This window comes from Dipodomys merriami, unplaced genomic scaffold (genome assembly GCF_024711535.1).
Source record: "Dipodomys merriami isolate MVZ:Mamm:240054 unplaced genomic scaffold, mDipMer1.0.p SCAF_15, whole genome shotgun sequence".
NCBI classification, from domain to species: Eukaryota; Metazoa; Chordata; class Mammalia; order Rodentia; family Heteromyidae; genus Dipodomys; species Dipodomys merriami.
The window spans coordinates 18,292,007-18,317,217 of NW_027202826.1; the positions used below are offsets into that span (position 1 = coordinate 18,292,007).

A 25,211-nucleotide genomic window follows, 5' to 3' on the forward strand; every position below is an offset into this window, starting at 1 on the left:
TTATAAATATGTTAGAAACAATAGCAATAAAGGAAAAAACATTTGAATCCTTATTTTGGGGTTCATTTCACCTAACAACAACTTATCTGACCGTTTCTGCTTGTCTCAGACATATACTAGTTATTGCAAATAAGGGAAACCATGGGACCTATGTTTCTTTGGGCCTGGCTTACTTCACCTGGTGATATTTTAAAACACTAATGTGCATCTAGAAATTGGTGAAGAAGAGTCTAGAGCTCAGAGTTCTTTATAGCTATTTAAATTTTTGGCCACTCCAAAAGGTTGAGATGGTTAAAAAGACTAAGTGGAGGTTTTTTTTTTTTTTTTTGTCTTAAATAGTGGTATCTAGTACTCTTATCAGATCTCTATTTGCAAATATTTTATGTTGCTTAGTAAGTGTACTAATCAGTTTCCTGTTAGGGGTTCAAAATATCTGAAATAATTAACTAATCAAAAATGTTTGTTTTAGCTTTCATTTCTAAAGTCTCCAATCAGCATGTTTCTATAGAGTGAGGAGGAAGGAGATAAGGCAAACAAGTGATGAAGGGTGTTAGTAAACCTAAATCAATTCCTTCCACAGAGCCAATGATGTTACTATGGCTTGCATATGGTTTAAATGTGTCTTTCAAGGGATCCTGTGAAAATTTAATCCACAGTGTTGAGAGAGTAGCTACTTTGTCTACAGGTGGGCCTTTAGCAGGAGGTTGGGATTAGATAAGGTCACGGGGTCGAGGTCCTCATAACTATATTCTGGTAGTTTTATAAGAATAGGGAAACCCAAAGAAACAGGTTGTATGGTTTCCCTCATTTGTAAGAATTAGAATGTGCCTATAAAATAAATCTACAAGTAAACCCAGTGGATGGTAAAAGACAAAAAAATTACACTTGGACATGATAAATTGAACATAACTCTAAACATTCACACAGTGAGACCAAAGGAAGATCTTCTTAGGAGAGGATCACAAAACCTCATTAGTTATGTGCATATGATCCTATAAAATGATACTTATAGAAATGAACTCCAAGAAATGGAAACAAGGTTTTTTTTGTACTGTATGCAGTTCTTTTTTCTTCTTCTTCTTTTTTCCTTTTTGTCACTGTTTGATTTCTGTACTCTTTGTCTTGTATGTAAGTTTATCTGATTTGGAGGAAGGGAAGGGGAAGTACAGAAATGGTGGTACAAAAAGTGAACTAATTTAGCAATGATACTCATTAGACACCATGCTGGAAGTGAACTATACAACTTGGGGAGAGGGGGAGTCGGAAGGGAAATGAGGGAGGGGGTGACACTGTTCAAAAAGAAATGTCCTCATTGCCTGACTTATGTGACTGTAATCCCTCGGTACATCACCTTTACAATAAAAAATAGGGGAAATATGAGAAGACATGTATATATACATGCTCTCTGTTCCTTGCCACGTGAACTCCATCACTAGGTTGATGGAAGTTTTCAACTTTGGGCCAGAACAATGAGCCAAAACCCCCCAAAACCCTCCTTTATAAGCTATTCAATTTGTTTCTTTTTTGATGGTAGAAGAAAACAGACCACTCTAGATGGTTAGCTCTAAAGAAAATTCAGTATCAGTCATGGAAGTCTTTGTCAGTACCAGCTTAATTCTTTTCAAAAAATTAAGTTTAAGTAGTTATACAAGGGAGGTTTTATTGAACAAAGCAGTATATGAATACAATGAATCCTGATCAAATGTCACACCTTCAAGAATTTCATCCCCTTTGGACCCATTCCAACTTAATTCTTAAATGGTGTTTAGTTGTTAAATTGAACTTTACTCTGATTGAAAAATTTAGACAGCTTGTATTTCTGAAAGAATAAGCTTTAATCATGGAAGTTTAGCCAATGACAGGCTTTTTCCTAGTGCTGGTAACTTTGTACTAATAAAATTTTAATTGTACATAACCAGCTTATACAAAGTTGTACTGACAAATAAGTGAAAGGGAACCCACCCAGATATTTCAGAACAGCAAAACCCCCCACCCTTTCTGTTATTGTTTACAATATGCATACCTCATCTTTTGTGTGGGCCAGTCCAGGGAAGAGAGATTCTACTATGTCCTGACATGAGAGTTGCCTTTTTTGTTCTTTTTTGGTTGATCATTGTGCTTGAACTCATGACCTGGGTGCAGACCCTGAGCTCTTTTACTTAAGGCTAGTGTTCTATCATTTTGAGTCACAGCTTCACTTCTGGTTTTCTGGTGGTTAATTGGAGATAAAAGTCTCATGGACTTCCCTGCCTAGGCTGGCTTTGACCCAACAATCCTCAGATCTCAGCCTCCTAAGTAGCTAGGATTATAGGTATAAGACACCAATGCCTAGCTCATTGTTGCAAATTAAGTTTCAATGAACTTCATTTGTTAGAATTATGGGTTAATACAGTGAACTTCCTTCAAGTTTATTCTGTTCTGAAGAGTGCACTAATCTGTCAACCTCCTCTGTCCTATCAATAATGTCAACCTCTTCATCTCTTTTTGCTCCTACATGTGATAAATACCTGTGTGGGAAGAAAAGGTGTGCTTTCCTATTTTTGATACTCTGCCTTCTATTTCCTTCCGTACAGAAATGTTTTTTTTTCTCTTCCTAACTACCCATCCTTTAATTCTTGTTTAAAAATATGCTGGATATCTAGTTTCTGGAAAAGGCAAAAAGAAAATGAAAAACCGTACCTCCCATCGTACCCTTCAAGGTTCTCCCACGGAGTAGCAGAATTGGGTCAGAGGAGAGTTTTGCATTTGAGGATGCTGCTCCAATAATTACACAAACTCCATAGCCCACATGGCATGATTCCAGAGCATCGACCTAATTCCAGAGATAAACCAATTAGTTTCCTAGTAGTTTCCCATTTCCATACTCATAATTCTAGCATACATTCTCAGGAAAGCTAGATGAGGGAAATAACAGAGAAACTAGTATGTAGTATGCTTACTATAAGATCTTGAGAAAAAAAGGTTAAATTCATTATGATTAACTTTGTTGATCTTTCAGATCAAGGCAGTGATACTATTTAAGTAGTAAGAACGATATAAAATTTAAATGGGATAAGATTTGTTGGTAGGTGTTTCCAAATAGGCTACCAGAAAGAATTACAGAATTTCACAGGGCTAAAGGAATAGCTCAGTAATAGAGTGCTTAGCACATGTGACACCATGGGTTCAGCTTCTAGCACTGTAAATGCTTATCCTCGCAAACCAAACCCATCAAAATTAGGGTAATTTTATGTTTTTTATTAATTAAGTTTTTTTTTATTGTGAGAATACCATACAAAGGAGTTACAATTACATGGGCAAGATAATGAGTACATTTCTTATCAAGCATTGTTGCCTTTTATAATTTTAGGTGGGGTGGGGCAGGGGGAAAGGGCATTTTACATTTGAAGATCATCAAGACCTCCTATGATTTAGACCAGATCTATGTTAACATATGTAATAGTGAGACTACTTAACATGTTGTTAAATATTACAAACATAAGCTATGAAATGTTGTAATATTTCAAGTACACCATAGTTTTAAAAAACTTGAAAACCAGCACAGACAACTGTTAATCTGTGAAATAGTTATGTAATTGCTACAGCTTGATTGTACCTTCCAAAGCCTATGTTGAAATTTAATTATCACCTCTCATACGAGAGGTGATACCTTTAAGAAGTGATGAGGACATGAGATCATGACCCTCATGAATGGACTAAGGTGGTTATTGTGGGAGTAGGTTAAGTATTATGAAAGTGAGCGCCTATTAGAAAGCACAAGTCCCGCACCCACACCTCTCTTTTTGTATCCCAGATGCTTATCTTTTCTTTCCAGAATATTCTGACACAGGAAGGAATCCTAGCCAGATGATAAGATGCCATGCTGTTAGACTTACAGCCTCCACAACTGAACTGAGTGTATTTCTATGGTTTATGACTTATAACAGAAGAAAATTAAGTCAGACAAGACACACTAGTCCAATAGGAAAGACTGAGAAGCAGGGCTCCCTTCCCACACCACATTCTGCCACTTCAGTCTTGGGCCAATCTAGAATCCTGGGAGCAAATCACTCATCCTCTTTACCAGTAGACAAAAAGTTCACATCAGTGAAGGCAAGACAAGAACTGTGTTAGTCTACTCAGTATGATAGAATAGAATACCATAGATTAGTTTGTTTAAAAAACTAAATTTGTTTTCTCACAGTTCTGGAGGCTAGAAAGTTCCAAGATCAAGGTGCCAGAATGGTTGGATTATGGTGAGGTCTCTCTTTCTGACTTGCAGAAGCACATCTTGCTGTGTCCTCACGTAGCAGGAGAGAGACCAAGCAAGCTCTCTGGTATCTCTTCTCATCAAGATAGTCACCTCACCTTGTGGGTCTTGCCCTTGTGACTTTATCTGAATCTAATTACTTCCTGAAATCTTCTAATCTGGGTACCCTGACACTGGTGGCTAGGATTTCAATATATGAGTGGGGTAAACAGTTGTCTGTAATTAGTTGAAGATACCTTTTCCCAACTCACAGGGCAGAGGCGTCACTTGAGGGGAACAAGACACCCTCCCCCTCAGTACTGTTGCAGCAGTGCAGAAGTTCTAACCATAGGAAGAGACAAGGAAGGAGACTTCTCACTTCTGCAGCAGTGCTAATGGGGCTAACTTTATTTGAAAAGGAATGTGAAAGGACTGATATCTTCAGGAGATACACATTACAGACATAAATATATGCGTACAACAATAGCTTTCTTTAGTCTATTTTCTACTGAATCTGGGGTATTTTTCTACTAAGTCTGGGGTTCTTTTATTTTTTATTTTTGATAGATCATGGGGGCTTGAACTTGGAGCCCAGGTGCTGTCTCTGAGCTCTTCTGCTCAAGGTTAGTGCTCTACCATTTTAAGCCACAGCACCACTTCCAATTTTTCTGGTGGCTTATTGGAGGTAAGAGTCTCACAGACTTTCCTGCCCAAGCTGGCTTTGAACTGTGATCCTCAGATCTCAGCCTCCTGAGTAGCTAGGATTATAAGTAAACCACCAGCACCCAGCTAGTCTGGGTATTATATAAAGAGTTTTCACATTCAGGTGAAATCCTCAAGAACCCTTCCCTGATTGTATCCTGTGTTAATTCCCTGTAAAGGTAATCAAAATTCTGAATTAAGTAGATAATTCTGAATTAAGTAGCCAATTATTCTCAAGAAGAGAATAATTGATGTAATGGTAATGGACACTTAGGCAGCTATAACCATACCTCACCAGATCCTGAGAAGTTAAAATATCATTAGCTCAACTTTATATCTGAGGAACTGAAGTAGTGAATGTCCAAGAAGTAAGACCTTTAGTTTACCTATCCAATGCAAGATAAAGACAGACAAGACCTTTACCTGTTTGACCCAAAGTTCTTAGTTCTCAATAATGTTTCTCTCTGCTTCTTACCAATTAGTTATGTTCTTTGTGTAAAGAATTCTTCATTTCCCCTATGGTAGATCTGTAGGTGTGCAGATAGTTTTAAAGTTGTCTTAAAGTTGTACAACGCCCTATGGGACACTATTCATCAAGACCAGGTGGCCATTTCATTTTGTGGTAAATCAACTACATTAGTCTCTTCCACATGGGAAAGGGTAGATTCCTATTTCAGATGGGAGTTTGTCTTTCCAGCTCACAGATAGCCAGTACTACTATCTGGGGCTATGGAATGTTGGATCCACAGACCCAGACTTCTATATAGCTTAGCCTCTGATAAGGAAATTCATTTTGGGCAATAGTGTAGAGGAACTCATGATTATGGACTCCACTGCTTATATTATTTACCACAGAATCTAGAACAGCTAAATTTACAGTGTGCTGGAAGGGCCTACTAAAGGCATAAGATGGAACACCAGTTTCCCTCACGGGCAACATTCTTAGAGGATAAAGTGCCATTCTTCATGAGGTAGTACATGCATGACATGTTGCTAGCTTCCCAAGGACATCTGCTTGGGTCTGGGGACCATGAAGAAGAAGCATATACTATCATTCCTTATACCCACTTGGAGCTTTGTGGGTTTTTTTTTTTTTGTTTCCAAAATTCTGGTTCCCTACAAAGGCCCTGGTCTCCAAAGAGCACATACTTTTGTCAGGAGTCACAATAAAAGTCCTCATGAACTGCACAATGTGACTCTCAGTTGAGCACCTCAGAGGTCTGCATTTCAGAATTTAACAGGTATGGGAATGCCACTGTATTAGAAATGGCAATTGATGTTTATCAGCAGGAGTATATCGGGCTACCTTCTTCCCCCACTATTTGTGCATATAACCTATATTTATCTAAGGCCACCATGAATTTGGTAGTGGACAAAACACTTGTCTTCATGGGACTTAATTCTGAGGGGAAAACCGACTGATACAAGTGACTATGTATAAGAATATCTCTCCCTCTCTCTATTTATCTGTCTATTTGTCAGCTAAAAAAGATGATACATACACGACACTGTCTCCTTGTATCTTCATGCATTAGAGAGGGCCATAAGAGCTCCTTTGTTTCTTTCCTAAAAGATGTTAATTCTATTCATGAAAGCATACCGAATGACTCAGTCCCAGAGGCCCCAAGATCTTATCCTTCCACCTGGGAGTTTAGAATTTCATCACATGTATTTAGGAGCTATAAGCATCCAGACCCCAGATACCTTATGATGTTGAAAGCTATACTTACTATTTGGCTACTACTACTGTAATAGTGTCACAAAATAGTGTCACAGAAATTTGTTGTTTCAGTACTGGATCTAGAAGCCCAAGGTCAAGCTGCCATCAGACTCATTCCCTTCTGACGACCATAGAAGAATTCCATGCTTGCCTCTTCCTGGCTTCTGATGGCTTTCTGGCCATGCTTGCCAATTTGGCTTATTAAGTTCCTTGAATTGCATCTCTATAACTGTAATGTTCGAACATGTTTCTCTGCCTTTGAAGGCCTGGCTTCCTCCAAGGGTCTGAGATGTATTGGATTAAGCTCCCATTGTACTGGATCATAACTTCATCAAAAGTTAATCAATCATATCTGTAACTCTATTTTCAAATAAGTCTGTCTTTTGTGATACCAGGAGATAGGACATAACATGTCATTGTTTATTAGCCCCTATCCAAGGGAAGCTTGTGATTGCATGCCTGGAATTTTCTTAAAACTGCAGTGAGGTAGTGGGAAAAAGAGCAGAAAGGGCAAACCCAACAGTCCAACAGGTTTTATTTGGGAGAAAAGCATGGAAAGGGCTTCCCTCAACGCAGCAGAAGGGGAAATGATGTACCCCTAACCCTTTTACAACTAGGGTGTCTTTAGATATTAGGCAGAAAGAGCAAAGTCAGACAGGACAGATGGAAGTGGGGTGAGATGAAGGCGGAGTGGGTGAGCAATGTTATTTTGACTGAAGGGTTTCAAGGTCTCAACAGCATCTCTGTCCGCTAAGGGTGTCAGTGCAGATGTATGTGGTCTTGGTATCAGGCTCTATTCCAAGACCACTGGGTAAGGGAGTAAGGGGAGAGGAGGTGATGCAGTGGGTCAGCAGCAAGGACAGTTCTCAGAAATGGCTGTTAGGGGGAAGGTGAGTGCTTTCAGTTTAAGTTATTTTCTATCAGGCATGACATTCTTCCACGCAATCCTTCTTTCCTGTTCTCCTTTAGCAGGTGAGTGATGCATCTGGAGGCTCTTTTTACCTTCTCTTGTTCCTTTCCACTTTATCTTTCATAGGTACTTCTTCAACACACCTAACACTTGGTAACCCTGACTTGGTAACTACTTAGAAAACTCCAAATGATACATTCTTTAAGTGGAAGCATTTAGGGGATCAGAGATCAATATCTTCGATATTTTTCACCCCAAAGTTTGTAGATATATTTTTGGTTCCACCTAAAGACAATCTATGCTCTGTAAGTGGGTTTATGTTGTTGATTTTCCCCCCATAAGTAATCAATCATCATGTAATAATTTAATCAGTGGTTTTAACCCTTTTTGAAATGGGAAAAAAATGAAGAATTAGTGCAGGTGAAAAAAAATCTAGAGCCTTAAAAAAATCAAACATATTATATATTGGCAAGCCATTAGTGGGAGATGGAAAGGTAATTTTATTTTTAATCCTATTTCATGTATAATGTTTTTTTTTTCTTTTTTTTTCTTTTTTTTTTGGGTCCGGTCGTGGGGCCTGAACTCTGGGCCTGGGCACTGTCCTTCAGCTCAAGGCTAGCGCTCTACCACTTGAGCCACAGCACCACTTCCGGCTTTTTTCTTTTTGCTTATGTGGTGCTGAGGAATCGAACCCAGGGTCTCATGCATGCAAGGCAAGCGCTCTACCACTGAGCCACCTTCCCAGCCCCCATGTATAATGTTTGTAACAGCTCTCCAATTCCCACCCATTCCTATTCATTTTATGTCATCCATCTGACCAAGCAAACAACGAACCTTGTGCAATCTCTTCCTAATATCTCTGGGAATTTCTAACTACGTATCCTTGCCTGCCTTTACCTTGACCTACTTCTAAAGCAGAATAAAAGCCGAAGCCTCTCTTTGATCTTGTAAGCCACTTTCTGGGCCTGGTTGAGAGCATGCCCTCTTCTCTCCAGAAAGCATCCTGTGAGTAATGAACCATCTCGTACCCTTCCTGGCACACGTATGGCGCCATCAGTCCACATTTGAACCAATGTGGGGTGAAAAGTGCCCCCACTAAAGGTGGACAATGACCATTGGTGTTTGCTAGCTGTGTGTTTCAGTATTAATTACTACCACCAGGGGGCTTTTCTTGTTTAGAGTGCTAATTGGCACTGCTGCCTGCTCATAAACTTGAACTTTGAACTGGTGCCTTCTGCCATGCTCACATGGCCTTCCCACAGGCTGCCTTGTATTTTGAACACCACTGCTTACTGCTGCCTATGCTGAGCCCTAGGAAGCTTCTGCAATAGATTCGAGACATGCTCAAGCTAACTCACATAGCTAGGTGTGGACCAAAACACACAAGCCAGAGCATAATAAAGGACTAATTCTGTGACCATTGATTGCATGACTGACCCAGTTCTGTAGTGAACTCAGAAGAAAGACTGATCTTTTGTTCAGTAGACATATCCACTATTCAGTCATTTGTGTGGAAGAAAAACAGAATGATGGGATCCATGTTCCCCATAGCATCACTCAGTAGGACCCTAAAAACTCAGTGCTACTGCGCCACTGAGACCACTGTCACCAATAAAATCCTGTTTCTCAAGAGTAAAGGGCAAAAAATGTTTGTGATAATCCCTTGGCATAAATAGGAAATTAAGCCTAATTTTACCCACAAGGTCCTTAAACCTTATGGAGTAACAATTGCAAAGGGAAGGCTCAAGCCCAGTAATACCAATTTGAGACTAGAAAAAAACCCCACAACTATAAACAGAGTATATAGAATGTATCCTTCCCAAGTCCATCCAGTAACTCCACAAAATAGCCTTTTGACCCTGTTGGAAATCCAAAGTTTACTTAAAACGTTATCCCTCAGCAAAATAAAAGAGCATCAAATGGATTTTGCATTTCTGTAAATTAGGTTGGTTTCTAAATTATCTTTAACACTGCTGAGTTATATTAGTTGGCAAACTTTTTAATACTAGGATTTAAATAGGAGTTAACCTTAACTCTAATTAGAGTCAGCCTTACCTGTGGAGCTATTGCCTTGATTAAATCCTTTCCTGAAGATAACTCAATATGGGCTTGAGTTCTTGGAGATAACAAATGTAATGAGCTAAAATTACTTTTTGTTGGTGCTTACAACTGATTGACCACAAAACTCCTTTCCCTATTTTTATCCTTAGTTAAAATTGTTAATAGGAAGTGGCACTGTAGCTCAAGTGTAGAGTGCTAGCCTTGAGCAAAAGAAGCTCAGGGACAGTGCCCAGACCCTGAGTTCAAGCCCATGGACTGGTCAACATGTTAATGTAACACAATATACATTAAAGCAACTACTTGTAATGTACTATACAAAAACTTTATAAAAGGGATGGTCATTTCCATTATTTTTCCTTAATGGCCCAATTTTGGCCTGGAAGTAATGCATGGCAACTGATGGTGAAATACCATAATCTAAATACTGTGACTTGTGACATAATTGATAGTTATTTGGTCTCTGTCTCTGGTTCCTGAGATAGAGCTCCTGAAACTCCTGAGTGGTAGGAGTAGGAGTGGTAGGAGTTACTACTAACTCCCTAAGAAGTTCCTGAGTGTCAGGAGCAATTTTTTTTTTGTTGTTGTTGTTGCTCTAGTAAGATTCTTAGAAAAGGTCTTGGGTAGTCACAGGATGAGGTTTGGTGACCAGAGACTAAACCATGACTAGCAGCTTGAAACTCTTCACCGCCTAGTCAGCAGGTTGTAGAGAAAGGCTGGAGATTCAGTCATGATCTATCACACCTGTGCTGTGAAGCTTTCTGGAGACATAACCATCTCCTGGGAACATGGAGCCCTCCAGCTCAGCAAGGACAGAGATTTTTTTCCTTCCAGGATGACTCCCGGTCTACACCTAGTTCCAGATACCTTTCATCTAAGTTCTTTTGTGTTAATTTTGCTTTCCTTTTTATTTATTTGTGCATATTCATTGTACCAAGTGGTTTCAAATGGTTTTTCAGATGTGCCCATACTATGTTTTAATTAGAATAACATTATCAGTTTTTTTTCTTTCCCCACCTAGATTTGGGGGTTTTCTTAGAGGTCCTCATTTGTGTTTGTTTTTAAATAATAACTTCTTTTTGCTTAATTTTATTGTCAAGATTATTGTTACATACATAAGGTACTGAGTACATTTCTTTCTTTCTTTCTTTCTTTCTTTCTTTCTTTCTTTCTTTCTTTCTTTCTTTCTTTCTTTCTTTCTTTCTTTCTTTCTTTCTTTCTTTCTTTCTTTCTTTCTTCTTTTCTTGTGGTCAGTTGTGGGTCTTGAACTCTGGGCCTGGGCACTGTTCCTCAGCTCTTCAGCTCAAGGCTAGTGCTCTACCACTTGAGCCACAGTGCCACTTCTGGTTTTCTGGTGGTTTATTGGTGACAAGAGTCTCATAGACTTTCCTGCCTGGGCTGGCTTTGAACCTTGATCCTCAGATCTCAGCCTCCTGAGTAGCTAGGATTATAGGCATGAGCCACTGGTGCCCAGTGTGAGTACATTTTTTTTCTTTTTTTTTCTTTTCTTTCTTTTTTTTTTTTTTTGTCGGTTGTGGGGCCTGAACTCTGCTTGGGTGCTGTCCCTCAGCTCTTCAGCTCAAGGCTAGCACTCTACCACCTGAGCCACAATGCAACTTCCAGCCTATTTTGCTTATGTGGTGCTGAGGAATGGAACCCAGGGCCTCATGCATGCAAGGCCAGCATTCTACCACTGAGCCACCTTCCCAGCCCCAGTGAATACATTTCTTATTGAACCAGTTACCTCCTCCGTCATTTTGCTCCCACATTTCTTCCCCCTAGTCCCCCTTATGATTTCTTTTTTTATTTTTATTTTTTATTGTGAAAATACTGTACAGAAGGGTTACAATTACATGGGCAAGATAATGAGTACATTTCTTATCAAGCATTATAGCCTCCTCCTTTGTCCCTTATGATATCTTTTATAATGAGCTGGTTAAAGTAAATAAAATGCTTCCCTGAGTTTTGTGAGCTGTTAGAGTCAATGATTAAACTCACAAAGAGGTCAGAGGAAATCTCGCTTTGTAGCTAAGCCAGAGTGCCATTGGGGATCCACTCATGGTTGGCCTGTGAACTGGGAAGAGTAGAGTGAGAATGAGCTGTAAACCTATGAATGTGCATAAGTCAGAGTAGGTAGTTATCAGAATGGAAGTAAATTATAGGACACCAGATTGTTGTGCACAGGGGATTGAAGACTTGCTTAGCACAGAAAATTCACACATATAATCTGAGAAATATTACAAGTAGAGGAAAGGTGCTGTTGGTCATATTTATTAAGGTATCTACATCCAGCATCATTGACATTAATGATTATTTCTAATATTGTTAGTAGTCATTTTGATACTAGAGTGTTGTCCAGTATGTTTTGCACACAATCTTCTTCAATAACTACATAGCCGTAATTTGTCTTCATCTTCAAAAGGATGTAACGCCCATTTTCCTGATTACCCACAAATTAACTCATTAGTGATGTGATTGAATATGATCTTTGCCAGAAAGTTTTTAACTTTCTCCACAGCATGAGTTTCATCTTAAATCAGTGTCATATTCCTTTTAGTTTAGATACTCATTTTGTTTCAAATTGATTTTTAAAGTGACAAGTAAAACTTATATGTATTTATGAATCAATATGGAGTTTTATGAATTCTGAATCTCACAATACAAAGGCCTCACCAGGACTCCCTATGTCTCCACCAGAGTTACAGACATTGTCGATAATGAGCAAGTCACTTATTCTGCTTCTCAAAATGCTTTTAAGTGAGAATTCAATTGATTTTTACCTCTTAGTTGCCTCAGACTGAGGATTTTATTTACTTGTATAGAATTTACTTACGTTAAAATTCAAAGGCCAATTATGATACTTACCACATTAAAGTCATTAAACATTAGACATGAATTATAATGAAGTATCTATACATATATAGACCTCTATCTATCTACCTATCTATCCATCCATCCATCTATCCATCTATCATCTATCAATCACTCTATCTAAACTTGGAGAGGATTAAACCCAGGGACCTAAACGTGCTAGGTAAATGCTTCACAACTTGCATTTAAGCCCTCAATCATTTTGGGATTAATTTGTTTTTGAGACAGTCTTACCATGACTTTTTCAGGAGGCTGGCCTCTAACTTGAAATCCTCCTGCCTCTACCTTTGAAGTAGTAAAGGATGACAGGTGAGAGCCATCAAGCCTGGCTCTTGATTACATTTTTGATGTCTGATTATTAACAACTTTCAAGTTCCAAGCCTACCTTTGCTCTTCCATTATTGCATCACATCTGGGCAGGTTGATAAGAAAATCTGCAAACTCTTGTTTTTGATGTTGGTTAGAAATTCTAAGAAGACAAGTCCCAGCCTGTGAACTCTTCCAGTAAGCTCTATCCTTTCACCACAAGAAAAGTCGGTCTGTCATTTCAACTTGCTCCTTCTAGTCAGTGTGGCACATGTTCAAGAACTTTCTATACTGTTGCCAAAATGTCCCATCAGATGCACACTAAGCTCTTGATACATGTATGTGCCATAAATTTGTTGTATGTAATTGCTTCCTCTGCACTAGTTCTTAGGCCTGACATAACTTGAACATGCATGCTTTTCTTCTGGAGTCAGACATGATACAATTATACAGATTATCATATTTTTCTTAATCACATAGGTTGGAAGTGGAGAAACTAGATGACTAAAATGATATAACATTCTATTATTATTCAAAGAACAGTAAATATAGTTTGCAAGTGTGCACATGAACAATTTTAGCATACATTCTAAAAGCAATAGACAGGCAAAGGTGTTATAATGTAAGGTACTGTAATCCAAGAGACAAAGGAAAAGAAAAAGATGTAGGAAAGACAATATAGAATAAAAGCCTCAAAATAATGAAGGAATAAGATCAACTGTATCAGTAATTACAGTAAGTATAGGTAGATTACAGCATCAGTGACTAAGGCATGCATTGAGCAACTTGATATATTAGGTACCATTCTTGATTCATTCATCTACTGAGAGGCATCTGGGTTGGTTCCATATCTTAGCTATGGTGTAGATCAGCGTTTTTACTGCTGCAGGTTGAACATAAATGTTCTACTTTCTTTTGCAAACCTGTCAGAAATAGCTTATCTCTTTATCAAAACTCCAGTAGAGCTACGTGGATTACATCTCCTGATCTTGTTTAATATAGTTGTTTCCTCAGCACTCATTTTTTAGGCCTGGAATACTTTGTTCCTACATGAAACCTCATCTGGAGTCAGATGTGAGATGCAATACCATTACATGAGTGCTATTCATTGTGTGTGTGTGTGTGTGTTTGTGTGAATGGCCCTAGGTGTTCTAGTTGGGTATTTTCCTGATGTCACCTGTCATTCCCTACTGCATTTTTCTTTCTTTCTTTTTTCAGAAGTGGGGATTGAACACAGGCTCTTACCACTTGAACCATATCCCTAGCCCTTTTGTTTTAGCTTTAATTTTTCCCTGATAGGATCTTATGCTTTTTCCCAGGCCAGCGTTGGACCATGATCTTCCCACATCTGCTTCTCAAGTAGTTAGAATTTCAAATGTGAGCCACCGTTCCTAGCCCCCATCTTTCTTTTGTTTTCCTTGAAATCTCTTATACCTTCCTGTACTATTAATATAAGCAAATAAAAATGTTTTGTTCTTGCTTTGCCATTCTTAAATGTAATAATTATGTCTCACTTGTGGGTATATTTTTGTTAAATTATTTTGAGTACTTTTTTTTAATTAGGGAGGGATGTAGGAAATTGTCCTAAATCTGAAGATGAAGGAAATCTTATTTCTTTGCTATTTTCTTGATTTGCTTCTTCTTGCCTTCAGAGTTCTTCCTAGTTGTGTGTCTGATAGCCTGTATTGTTCCCTGTTATTCCTTTTGTTTCTTGTTGTAATTTAGTTTTAGATCTTTTCCTCTGTTTTTGAAGGATGCCCTTGCATTGTTTATGATCAAAGTCTCAGAAAAGGAGAACACAGCGGATCCTGAAACATAAACATGAGATATGAAATGACTGAATTGCCTGGAAAACCCATTTCAGGAAAACAAATTATGCATCATATTTTGGGATATGGCACTGCTCATCTGTCCCACCCCTGACACCTCTCCTCACTTCCCTCTAGTTCACCTATGTAAAATTCCATCATCTGACTGTTGTCTGAATCCAACTTCCACCCCAGGAGGGAGGCCTCAGCTTTGAGCACCCTCTGGCTGCCTGAACATAAAGACAGCAAAAACCTCTGCTGCCGCTTCTGGTCAGCCTCATTCAGTCTCAGTGCCTGGATGGGGAAGAACATAATGGATTCTCCTGGAGACTTGTCTCTTTCACAGTATGTCTACTGCTTTTGGATGCCTGCCCCCAAACTTGGTTATCTTTCTAATATTTCTTTGTTAAGCTTTTTAGGGTTTCTTTACTTTTCCTTCCTGACTTAAACATTGTAAAATCTTGCTGATTTGCCATACTAGGTTGAATCAGACAGGGAATAATAGGGTAAAAAGCTAAGATATAGATACAAGAGTCACAAATTAAGTAAACTATGTAAGTAGAATTGAAGGAGAGAAGAAAGGGAGTCTTATAGGAGACAAAATGGAAAAAAAATCACCTCTGTGATTATGTGTTCATTGTTCTGCTTGTTTCCTACTAATTATGACATTTCTGGCAAACCGTGTGCCATCAGTCCATATACTTAGACAGAATATGCACATAAATGAGCTCCTGATAGGAGAATGCTTCATTCTTGAAGTTGTGCTACAGAGTAGGCTGACCATCTTTTCAGAAATAATGTACAGAGGATTTGTGCCCCCAGAAGGAGTTTAAATCTCAAACATTTCTTGTATGGATTTGATTCCAGACATGTCAACCCATTATTTTAGAAAAATGTCTCCAACCAGAAAAATGATACAACACTGGTCAGTGTGGTGTAGAGTGGTTTTCCTTGTTATACTGAATTCTTGAATATTTCTGAAGTTGATTGGGCCTTTCCAAAAAAAGAGACTTGTAGGTAAAAACCACTTCTTAATGTTAGTGACAGTAGGAAACAAGGTTGTATGTATAAATGACATCAGAGTCCAAGTACCTTTCCTCATAAAACACCTAAAACTGTTTGAAGAGTTTTCTCTGTTATCAGTATAAGATCATCAACCAAGCAAAACACTCACGTTTTTCCAGCGTGGTACAACTCCAAGGCTTTGTGGAGCTGGTTAAAAGGCAGCTGATGAGTTACCAGAGGATCTATATTAATTTTATTTTGCAGGTAGTCAGACACTAATTGAGGAATACAGTCTCTGGTTTTATAATCTGTAAGACAAAAAGGCTAATTATAATAAGATGTGAGAAGATCACCAACTAAAAGATTAAAAAAAATCAAGTCATGGAGATAGTAAGATATTATCTGAAAATTTGCTATTGAACATGAAAGGCAACTTATTTGTATCTCAGAAGTTGTTGACTGGTTGCTAAGTGCGGCGATCACTGACATCTCTGTTACTTATCACTGTTTTGGAGAAAAACTGGGTCACTATTGATATTACTGAGTTTTAAAAATGACCTCTTTATCCATATCAATCCATCTTCTGTTTCCTCCCTTCTCTGTCTACATACATGGAGATAGAAGGGGAGCTGACACCAGAAGAATGTTTAGAAATGGAAGTGTTAATTTACTAAGGCTGTTAATCATTGTTGTTTAGAAATAGAAGTTCTTTGGAAAGATCAAAGCCAATGTCAAAATATATAATAATCCAAAGGCATTACTGTTAAAATAGCATGACAAAGTTTGAATCCATGAATGTAGAGCTAACACCTTCTCCACTATTTATTAAGTTAATTAAAATTGATTTGCAATCCAGGTCCTTGTGCTACTCAGGAGACTGAGATCAAGGATTACAGTGGGAAGCCAGCCCTAGCAGACAAATTCAAGAGACTCTAACTCTAGTTAATTAGCAAAAAAAACAAAAAACAAAAAAAAATCAACAAGCTGGAAGTAGATGCATGATTCAACATGATTCAAGTTGTAGAGTGTCAAGTATGAATGAGAAAGCCTAGAGTACCAGGCTCTGAGTTCAAGCCACAGTATAGACATTTAAAAGGAAAAAAAGATATTAATTTACAAAGTATACCAACTCATTAGAGAAGGAGTCTTTTTCACCTTCACTATCTGTTTTCCTGAGAGGAAGAGCTTTGTCTACCATGGTTCTGAAAAATTGAAAGTGATCTCCAGAACAGACTGAGCCCATCCATTCAACTACCTACCTCCTAGACAGACACCTTTCAGTGTTTTTCCAGTAATAATCTTGATTGCTTCCAGGGAAAGCTTTGAATCTGGTGGGACCATCCCAATGATCAGACAGACACCATAGCTGTTGTTGCAGGAGTTCCAAGCAGCTGTCTAATAATAAAATAATGGCCATGCATAAATACCAGCTACCCCCTGAGCTAGGAAGAATCTTGAAGACTAGATTTTCAGCCTGCTCTTGGGTAGATGCTACTTTAACTTCCCTTCAATGCTGCAAATAATGGGAAATTTATTAGCAAACCGTCATAAAAAGCAAAGATTGTGCACTTTATGTGACCTTAGGCAAGCTACTTAATGTCCTTTTGGCTTAGTTTCCTTGTTTGCAGAAAGAAGAATGGTATTTGCTGCATAGCATTGTTAGGATTTATTATTCTGAGGAAATGATCAGGTACCTGGTAAATTTTATTGAATAATATTACTCATGCCTCAAAGGTCATATAGAGCATCCTTTGCCTGATCGTTTCATTTGCTGTGTTTTCTGTCCAATTCATCTCTAGTAAAACCAAACCAAACCAATATATATATATATATATATATATATATATATATATATATATATATATATATACTGTGTGGGTGAAACTTCATTTTAAAAAAGTTCAACTTCTAAGGATCTACAGTATATGTCTTCATATCCTATCTGTCTTACTTTTGTTTCTGGTTTATAATCCCATTTTCTTCTTCTTTTCCTTTACCTTATTTGCCTCTTCCTTGTCACCTGTATCCCCGTGTTTACTCTCCCCAGTCTTTGACCAATTACATTAGGTACATGTTTCAGTGTATGAATTATCTGTCTTCTCTTTAAACTGTGATTCAAGAGGACGAGGCCCACTTCCTTCACTTCTGTGCCCATAGGACCTGCCTCACTGTGAAGCATGAGAACTAAGCAGACATTTTCAATGGAATGAAGGCTTCTGATGGAAGACACAAATAAATACCATATGTGAACCCAACAGTGCTCATACCCAAGTATATTCACAGATATGATGAGCTAGAATAGCCAAAAGGAAAGTCTGCTATATACCTTTTTTTGTATGCTTAAATTTTGTAAGTCCTAAAGACATATCTTTCAGCTTATATTGTTTTATTTTTAAAATGAATGTTTTGGGGGTGAATTTGCACTCTTAATTTTCACATAGGGTGCTCAAGACTAACACATACTTCCAGGAGAGTTTATGTTTGTAAGACTACTTAACTTGTACCTAGATGTTGACATGCAGTACCTCCTTACCCTGACCTAAGCCCACATACCATGGTTTCAATATGTCCGATGGCTTCAAAGGCAAAATCAACACCAATGCCGGTCATTTCCATCACTACCTCCTGGACAGGTTTCTGGAGGGCCCGTGGGTTGAGACAATCAGTGACCCCTAAGGCTCTGGCCCGGGGAAACTTCTCTTCATTGATGTCCACGCCGATGATCCTAGATGCACCAGAGGCTTTGCAGCCCATGACAATGGCTGAGCCAACTCCTCCAAGTCCATACACCACACAGGTGGACCCAGGGGTGACCTGAAAATTAACAAAGCGTACTTTTATTAGATAGTATCTAAAGTTGAGCATGTAGAACGTTAAGAAAATAAATAAGCAACAAAATAAAAACACAACCCATGAGCCTTCTGGAAATATATAAATATAAATTTATCTTATATGTATTTATCTCTTTGGACAGATTTGACCATCTATATGTTATAAATATAAATATACATATACTTGACCATATATACATATATATATAGTCAGTCATATATATATGTGTGTGTATGTGTACGTACATGTATATAAAGTAATTGTTCAAGAAAGTTTCAATTCATCAAGTTAGATTATGAGTACAATTCATCTTGATCATTATCCTCCCTTCCATTGTTCTCCCCGGTGTTGCCCCACACCTCTGATATTTTTTTTCAGGCAAATTACAAAGACATGCTAACATGCAAGTAACTTCCTCACCTTGGCTGACTGAACAGCAGCCCCATAGCCTGTTGGTACTCCACAGCTTATGAGACAAACTTTATCCATAGGTGAAGCAGCATCAATTTTTGCTACTGCGATCTCAGGCACCACAGTATATTCGGTGAATGTGCTTACTCGGAAAGAGTGATAAATCTTCTTTCCTTTGCAGCTGAATCTGCTGGTCCCGTCCAGCATCAACCCAGAACAAGGCAGAACACTGTTTCACAGTGTCATAGACACAGGGACAGGTACCAGCACAGCCACATGGAGTTACAAAGAGAGAAATGGTTCTGATTAGCTCTATCAATGCTTGTACAACATAAACAATTTAACAAAAGAGTGAAGGACATATCTACTAACTCTTGCTTATCACAGAAGTTTCCTTTGGGGTGCAAACAGGAGCTGCATTCACCACACTGAGGAATAATCAGTGTGAGGACTTTGTCTCCTACATAGAGGAAAAAAGATGTGTCATCAATGATTTGAAAATATTAATGAAATAAACATGCAATTCATATTTACACACATTTTGATGGATTTAGAACATGCTGTTAATGCATCATGACAACCAGTGTACCATCCGTAGTTATTAAAAAGAAGAAAACATTTCTCCTGTTTACAAAAATCCCATTTTTATTTTGGGCAAATAGTGAGAATGTGGGGATGTTCCTTGATGGCTGGAGTTAGGCCTACTTGTCCTTACTCTGCAAATAGAATAATAAAGCCAGGAATGAACCTTAGAAATCGGTCATGTAGTTTAACCTTTTCCTTCTATTTGAAGGATTTACTCTGATACTGATTGTCACCTGCTTCAACAGCTGGGTCATGGCAGAACTGTTTCCACTGAGTCTCCAGAAAGAGGCTCTTTCTAGGGCTCTTTTACAGAGCTTTCGAGAGGTCACATTATTCGCTTGTGCCCCTGAGCACTAGGATGACAGTCTGAATAGAGTCTTGGAAGAGTTAATCTTTGCAGTCACTATGGATCTCTGAAGATCCCTTGTGAGGTCTTCAACACTGCCTTTATACCAGTCCTTATACGTGTTTATACACAGAACAACTCTTTGAGATGGTATCTAAATCTCTAGTAAGTTTAGACTGAGCACTAAAAATTTCCAGAGATATTGGATCTCAGGTTCTCTTGTCTCTTATCTGTTCTTCCTCTTATCATTTCCCACAAAACTCCCACCAGAATGTTTCCATCTCAAGAGGAGTTAGAATGTATGCATCTCTCCGGTTTAAAGGCCAGACCTTTGTGTTTTTGTTCTTTTCCCTGTGCCTGGTGTCAAGTACATGGTAGGCATTCCATAATTGCTTGCTAAGTGAATACATGGATGATGGCTGACTACACCCTTTCTTATATATCCTTCTGTAGCTAGCTCCAAAAGCTGTGGGAATCCTTTATTACCTTAATCTATGTGATTGGTCTTATTCACAGCAATCATTTCAGGCTTGCTAAGAATAGTCAATGTCAAGATCCTTTTTGATCTGACTGGGGGAAAGAATACAATTATTCTGTTGATTCTTTGCAGTGTCACTATCATCCTGTCAACTGAAAATTCAAACTCTACATTTTGGTTCATTCATTCATCAAACATTTGATCATTCCAGTTCTGAGACAGGCTTTGCAATAAGCATTCTGGGGCAGATATATACAATAATAATAAAAAGCTAATAAAATAATAAGTAAATAAGTGAACAAATAAAAAATGAAGCAGTCCCTAGGCCTGAGGACCTTTCTGTCAATGTTGATGTTCGCTAGTTCTACCTGGCTGTGGATACAGAGTTTGCTTAGATGATACCTCCTTGGACTACTGCAGAGAGAAGCAGATGGAAGGGACAATGATGTGATTCTTAGAAACCTGGCTACATTCGATATCACAATATGTTGTTAATTAGTAGACACTAAAAGAAAATACGTGACATATTATTAGTTGGGATAACATAGAGCAACGCAATTTGTATTTCTGGTGCATATGCTAATGCATTTGAAGTCCACCCTTATGCAGGAGATGCTGCATACTGCTGTGGTAAAATTATTATTTTTTTGTGTTGAAATTCTTGATTTGGCTTTTCTTACCTGGTTTTACAGAGCTCACTCCATTACCGATACTCTCCACAATCCCAGCTCCTTCATGGCCTGGAACTAAAGGGAACTTCATTGGGAATTCTCCTTTCAGCACGTGATCATCAGACCCACAGATCCCCGAAGATATCAACTACAGGGGAATCAAGTGGCCAATTAAGTGCTTTGGGATATTTTTTTTGGCATTTTATATGCAACTAAATATTAACATTTTTGTTTGAATTATCGCCATCTCTAGAACAGCACTCAGAGGAGCATAGGAAGATTCTTTGTATGTCCAACCATCTTGGAGATAGGTAAAGGTAATTTAAAGACCTTAGCGTGACTTACCCACAGTCATATGATTCATGTTCAGTCTTTCCACATCTAGTTTGTATATACAATATTATCAAGATCTTCAAAAACCAAGGGTAGTTCTTATATGACATTTTTTGGGGGGAGGGGGACAAATATCAACAGTAACAGCACTGAGAAACACAGAATTTTAAGACAGTCTTAAGAAGTATTTGTCCAATGCTTTAAATAAATTGCTTTTCAAAACTATAATCTGTGCATTGAAAATATTCTTTTGTTTTGTTGTTTTTGTTCTTGTTGGTCATGGGGTCTGGGTGCTGTTTCTTAGCTCTTTTGTTCAAGGTTAGCACTCTACTGTTTTGAGCCACCGCTTTACTTCCAGTCTTTTGGTGTTTAATCGGAAATAAGAGTTTCATGGACTTTTCTGCCTGGGCTAACTTTGAACCATGATCCTCAGATCTCAGCCTCCTGAGTATCTGGGAGTACAGGCCTGAGCCACTGGCGCTCAGCTGAAAATAATCTTTATTTTAATATTGAAAATGTTTTAAGTGAGATAACTGCTGTAAAACATAACTGTCCTTGAAAAGTTTGAAAACTTTTTAGTGGTGAGTCCAACTGAATTGCATTGGATATTTGAAATGCAACATTTCATCTACTATAGCCCCACATATTATTGCCCTCCTCAGAATACTGCCAGAAAAACACTATGGCTGGTTTTCCATATCTTTAGGGGAAAGGACAGCATTTTATTGTTATGACATTGTCTAGAGTTTAGTCTGGACTAGTGTGCCTCATGAACTTGCTGTTTACACATTCCAACTAGCTGAGTTGATGGGCTCACACCACTCCACCTTGCTTTATTAGTTGAGATGGGAGCCCCATGAACTTTTTGCTTAGGCTGTCCTAGAATTTCCTAATCTCCTCCCCGCAAATACCCGAATTACAGGTATGAACTACCTTGCTCATTATAGTTAACTTTTAAAATAAAACATTATTTCCTTTTATTTATCTTCAAAGGTTAAAAAGAAAAAGCTCAAAAGAACTCAATTTACCTTAATACGAACTTCTCCAGTCTTTGGTGGTTCCACTTGCACTTCTTCAATTGAAATGGAATTTTTTCCCCAGGCAATGGCTGCCTGACATGTGATTGTCTGTGCACACAAGGGAAAAACAAGAAACATTTAATGATAACATGCAGTTTGTTTCTGATTATACACGAGATTGTAACAAATTGTTACAATTTGCAAACTTTTTAAATCCTTTTTTTAAAAAAGAAAAGAGCATCTGCATTTCAAGTGCAAACTGCTGAAATTTTAACATGTTTTCTCTGTTTCAAAATAATTATTTTGAGATCAAACCCCAGAAGCAGTTTTGTACTCTCCCCCTCTTTCCCCCACCCTCCCTCAATAACATCCGCCATCTATGGAACAATATCTGTTCACTTGATGTAAGAATTTTCTTGCTGGGTGCTGGTAGCTCATGTGTGAAATCCTAGCTAGTTAGGATGTTGAGATCTTAGGATTGTGGTCCAAAGCCATCCCAGACAGAAAAACCTGCTGCATAACGGGAGGCCCCAAGTTCAAACAGTACTGGCACGAAATGACTTCAAAATTCTTTGTACTTCTAAATATTATCTGACTGGCAGCAATAGCTCATTATTTCTTTTCATTAGTATATCTTTCACTGCTAGTGATGTTGGATATTTTCTACATTTATGAGTGTCCTTTGAATTTTCTTTTATGTAGACTGTTCATAGATTTATGAAACTTATGGTATCTTTGTTTCTTGTTAATGCAGTTGAGTTCTTTATATATTAAAGGAGTGACTTGACAGCTAACTTGTTGCACATGGTTTTCCCTGATGATTTTTGTCCTTTAATTTTTCTGAGGAATTGGGCATATTTTTTTTACAGTGCTGGAAAATAAAAATATCTCTTCCTTTTTATTTATTCCACGTTGACATTCTGGAAATCCTCTTTGTATAATAATCTCTCCTAGAATTATAATCTATTTTATAATTAAATAACTTCTAAAGTTGAACTGAACATTATTTTGCAGAATGATGTAAACTAAAGCTAGAATCTAAACAGATTGTTTCAGATTGAGCTGGGAACTTATTGTTTTGCCTTTGCTGCCTAAATTAACTTTTTCCTTAGAGAACAAGTTCTTACAAGTTTCTCTTTGGGGGCTGTGTCTTGTTATGGTACTGGGAATTGACCTTGCACATTCTAGATGAGCACTCTACTAGTAAACTCTACCTCTAGTCCTTTTTGTCTTTACTTGTTGCAGCACCTCAGTGATTTCAGTAGCTTAACTTCTGATCTAAGCACTTAGGTCGTATGTGAGTTCTGTTTGCAGCCCTAGCTACTGGGCATAGTAATTTCAAAGTATACTGAGCCACGTAAACCTATGTGCCTTCAAGAAATTTAGATTCCAATGGAGAAGACTGCATGTTGTTATAGTATAAGTAAAAGGGTCACATGTCACACATGCCAATATAATGATATGGAAAGCATTACTTCTTTCTGAGAACAAAATAATTCACTATATTCATGTTGCATTCAACTGCCAAGCTTATAGAAAGAAATACTTTATGAAAATATTTTCCTAATTTCAAACATAGTACACACTCAACCCAAAGCACTAATTCACATAAATGTACCATAATTTATGGAATCACTTTCATTATATTTGACATCTATTGTTTCAGGATCACACTCTTTATCATAATAGCACTGTTATGTTATTTATGTATACAAAATTATGCAATTATTTTCATGAAACAAATTTACAAGTCAAATGATAGACATATTTTTTAAGGCTTTCAAGACAAAATTGTCAAATTATCACAGCTCCTAAGACATGATTCTCTTAGCGTGGTGCCTATGTTTCCATGTCTTGAGAAACCGTGGGTATTGTCCCCAAAAATTGCTGGTAACCTGATTGGAGAAAACAAGATCTTCATTTCAATGTGCACATTTGATACCTACTAGTGAAGATGACAGAGGGCTATGCAAAAGGTAACATACTTACTTTTCCTTGGGTATCCATGGCGAATTCTTTGGTTTCCTTTGAGGCTTATGGGTATAGCTGAAAGGACTTTGATTCTGCAACTTGGCAAACCGGACTGAGTATTTATAGCATTTGCAAGGCACACATCATTAAAAATCATTACATAATTGCACATCAAGTTGGGGACAACCTCAGAGAAAGAAGTGGTTACAATCAACTTGAAAGTAAAGGAGGGCAAGGAATGTGGCAGAGCAGGAAAGCAAGGCAAGGGATAGAGATGAGAACAGTGCAAAGTGGGGAGAAAAGCAGTTTGAAGAGGAGGCTGTGGGGGAAAGGCAATAAATGACAAAAAAGCTGACGAGGAATAAAAGGATAAGTTGAAAACATCACTTTCTCAACAGTTAATCTTTCTGGGCTATCAGTAACATGAAAGGCATTGCTAAATTAGATGATGATGACAGATACGACAGTCTCTAGTTGTCAGGCAGATGAAAAACCCACTAAAAAGATGCAATCATAATAGAAAAAAGCTGAGATGTTAATTAATCACAAAGGCGATAAGTGCTGAAGTTGATGTAAAGCCAACCGAGAATGGTTAGAGTAATTGGAATGGTTAGAGTAGTTGGTTAGACAAGTTGGAATCTCATTCCATCCTGGAGATGGTATTTATGTAAGACAAAGGAATGGGCAGCAGGTTCTAAATAGGGGACCCAGTCCCTCAAGGTGAAGTGAGTGAAATGATGTATACTTGGCATTAGGGTAATGATGATGGGGATGGGAGGGATGGAGGAAGAAGACTCTTCAATGCCATGTTTCTCAATGTTAGAAGCCATAGGAACCCTTGGGGGAAATTGTTAAGTTTTTAAGTGTGGGCCTTACACACTGAGAGTCTGCTTTTATTGCATAAGGGTGCTCACCCAAGTTAACAAGAGGTTAGAAGACGTTAAGGGTGTGATATGA

At 38.0% G+C, this 25,211-nt stretch overlaps 1 protein-coding gene across 2 annotated transcripts in view; it reads right to left on the minus strand.

Moving 5' to 3' along the window:
• LOC138826928 (alcohol dehydrogenase 1-like) overlaps positions 1-24,346 on the minus strand; it is a 37,308-nt gene extending 12,962 nt beyond the window's left edge. The window contains exons 1-9 of one of the 2 annotated variants that reach the window (XR_011371906.1): positions 24,273-24,346; positions 22,293-22,391; positions 20,941-21,079; positions 19,224-19,311; positions 18,861-19,080; positions 18,162-18,422; positions 16,868-17,003; positions 15,778-15,916; positions 12,559-14,603 (exon numbers count right to left, since the gene is read on the minus strand). Coding sequence is in view for 1 of the 2 variants with exons in the window: in XM_070022322.1 (XP_069878423.1) it covers positions 14,579-14,603; positions 15,778-15,916; positions 16,868-17,003; positions 18,162-18,422; positions 18,861-19,080; positions 19,224-19,311; positions 20,941-21,079; positions 22,293-22,391; positions 24,273-24,290 (1,125 nt within the window). In the remaining variant the exon portion in view is untranslated. Of the gene's footprint in view, positions 1-11,873; positions 14,604-15,777; positions 15,917-16,867; positions 17,004-18,161; positions 18,423-18,860; positions 19,081-19,223; positions 19,312-20,940; positions 21,080-22,292; positions 22,392-24,272 lie in introns of those variants that run through there. The other variant, XM_070022322.1, reaches the window with a different exon arrangement.
• Positions 24,347-25,211: the final 865 nt, after the last annotated feature.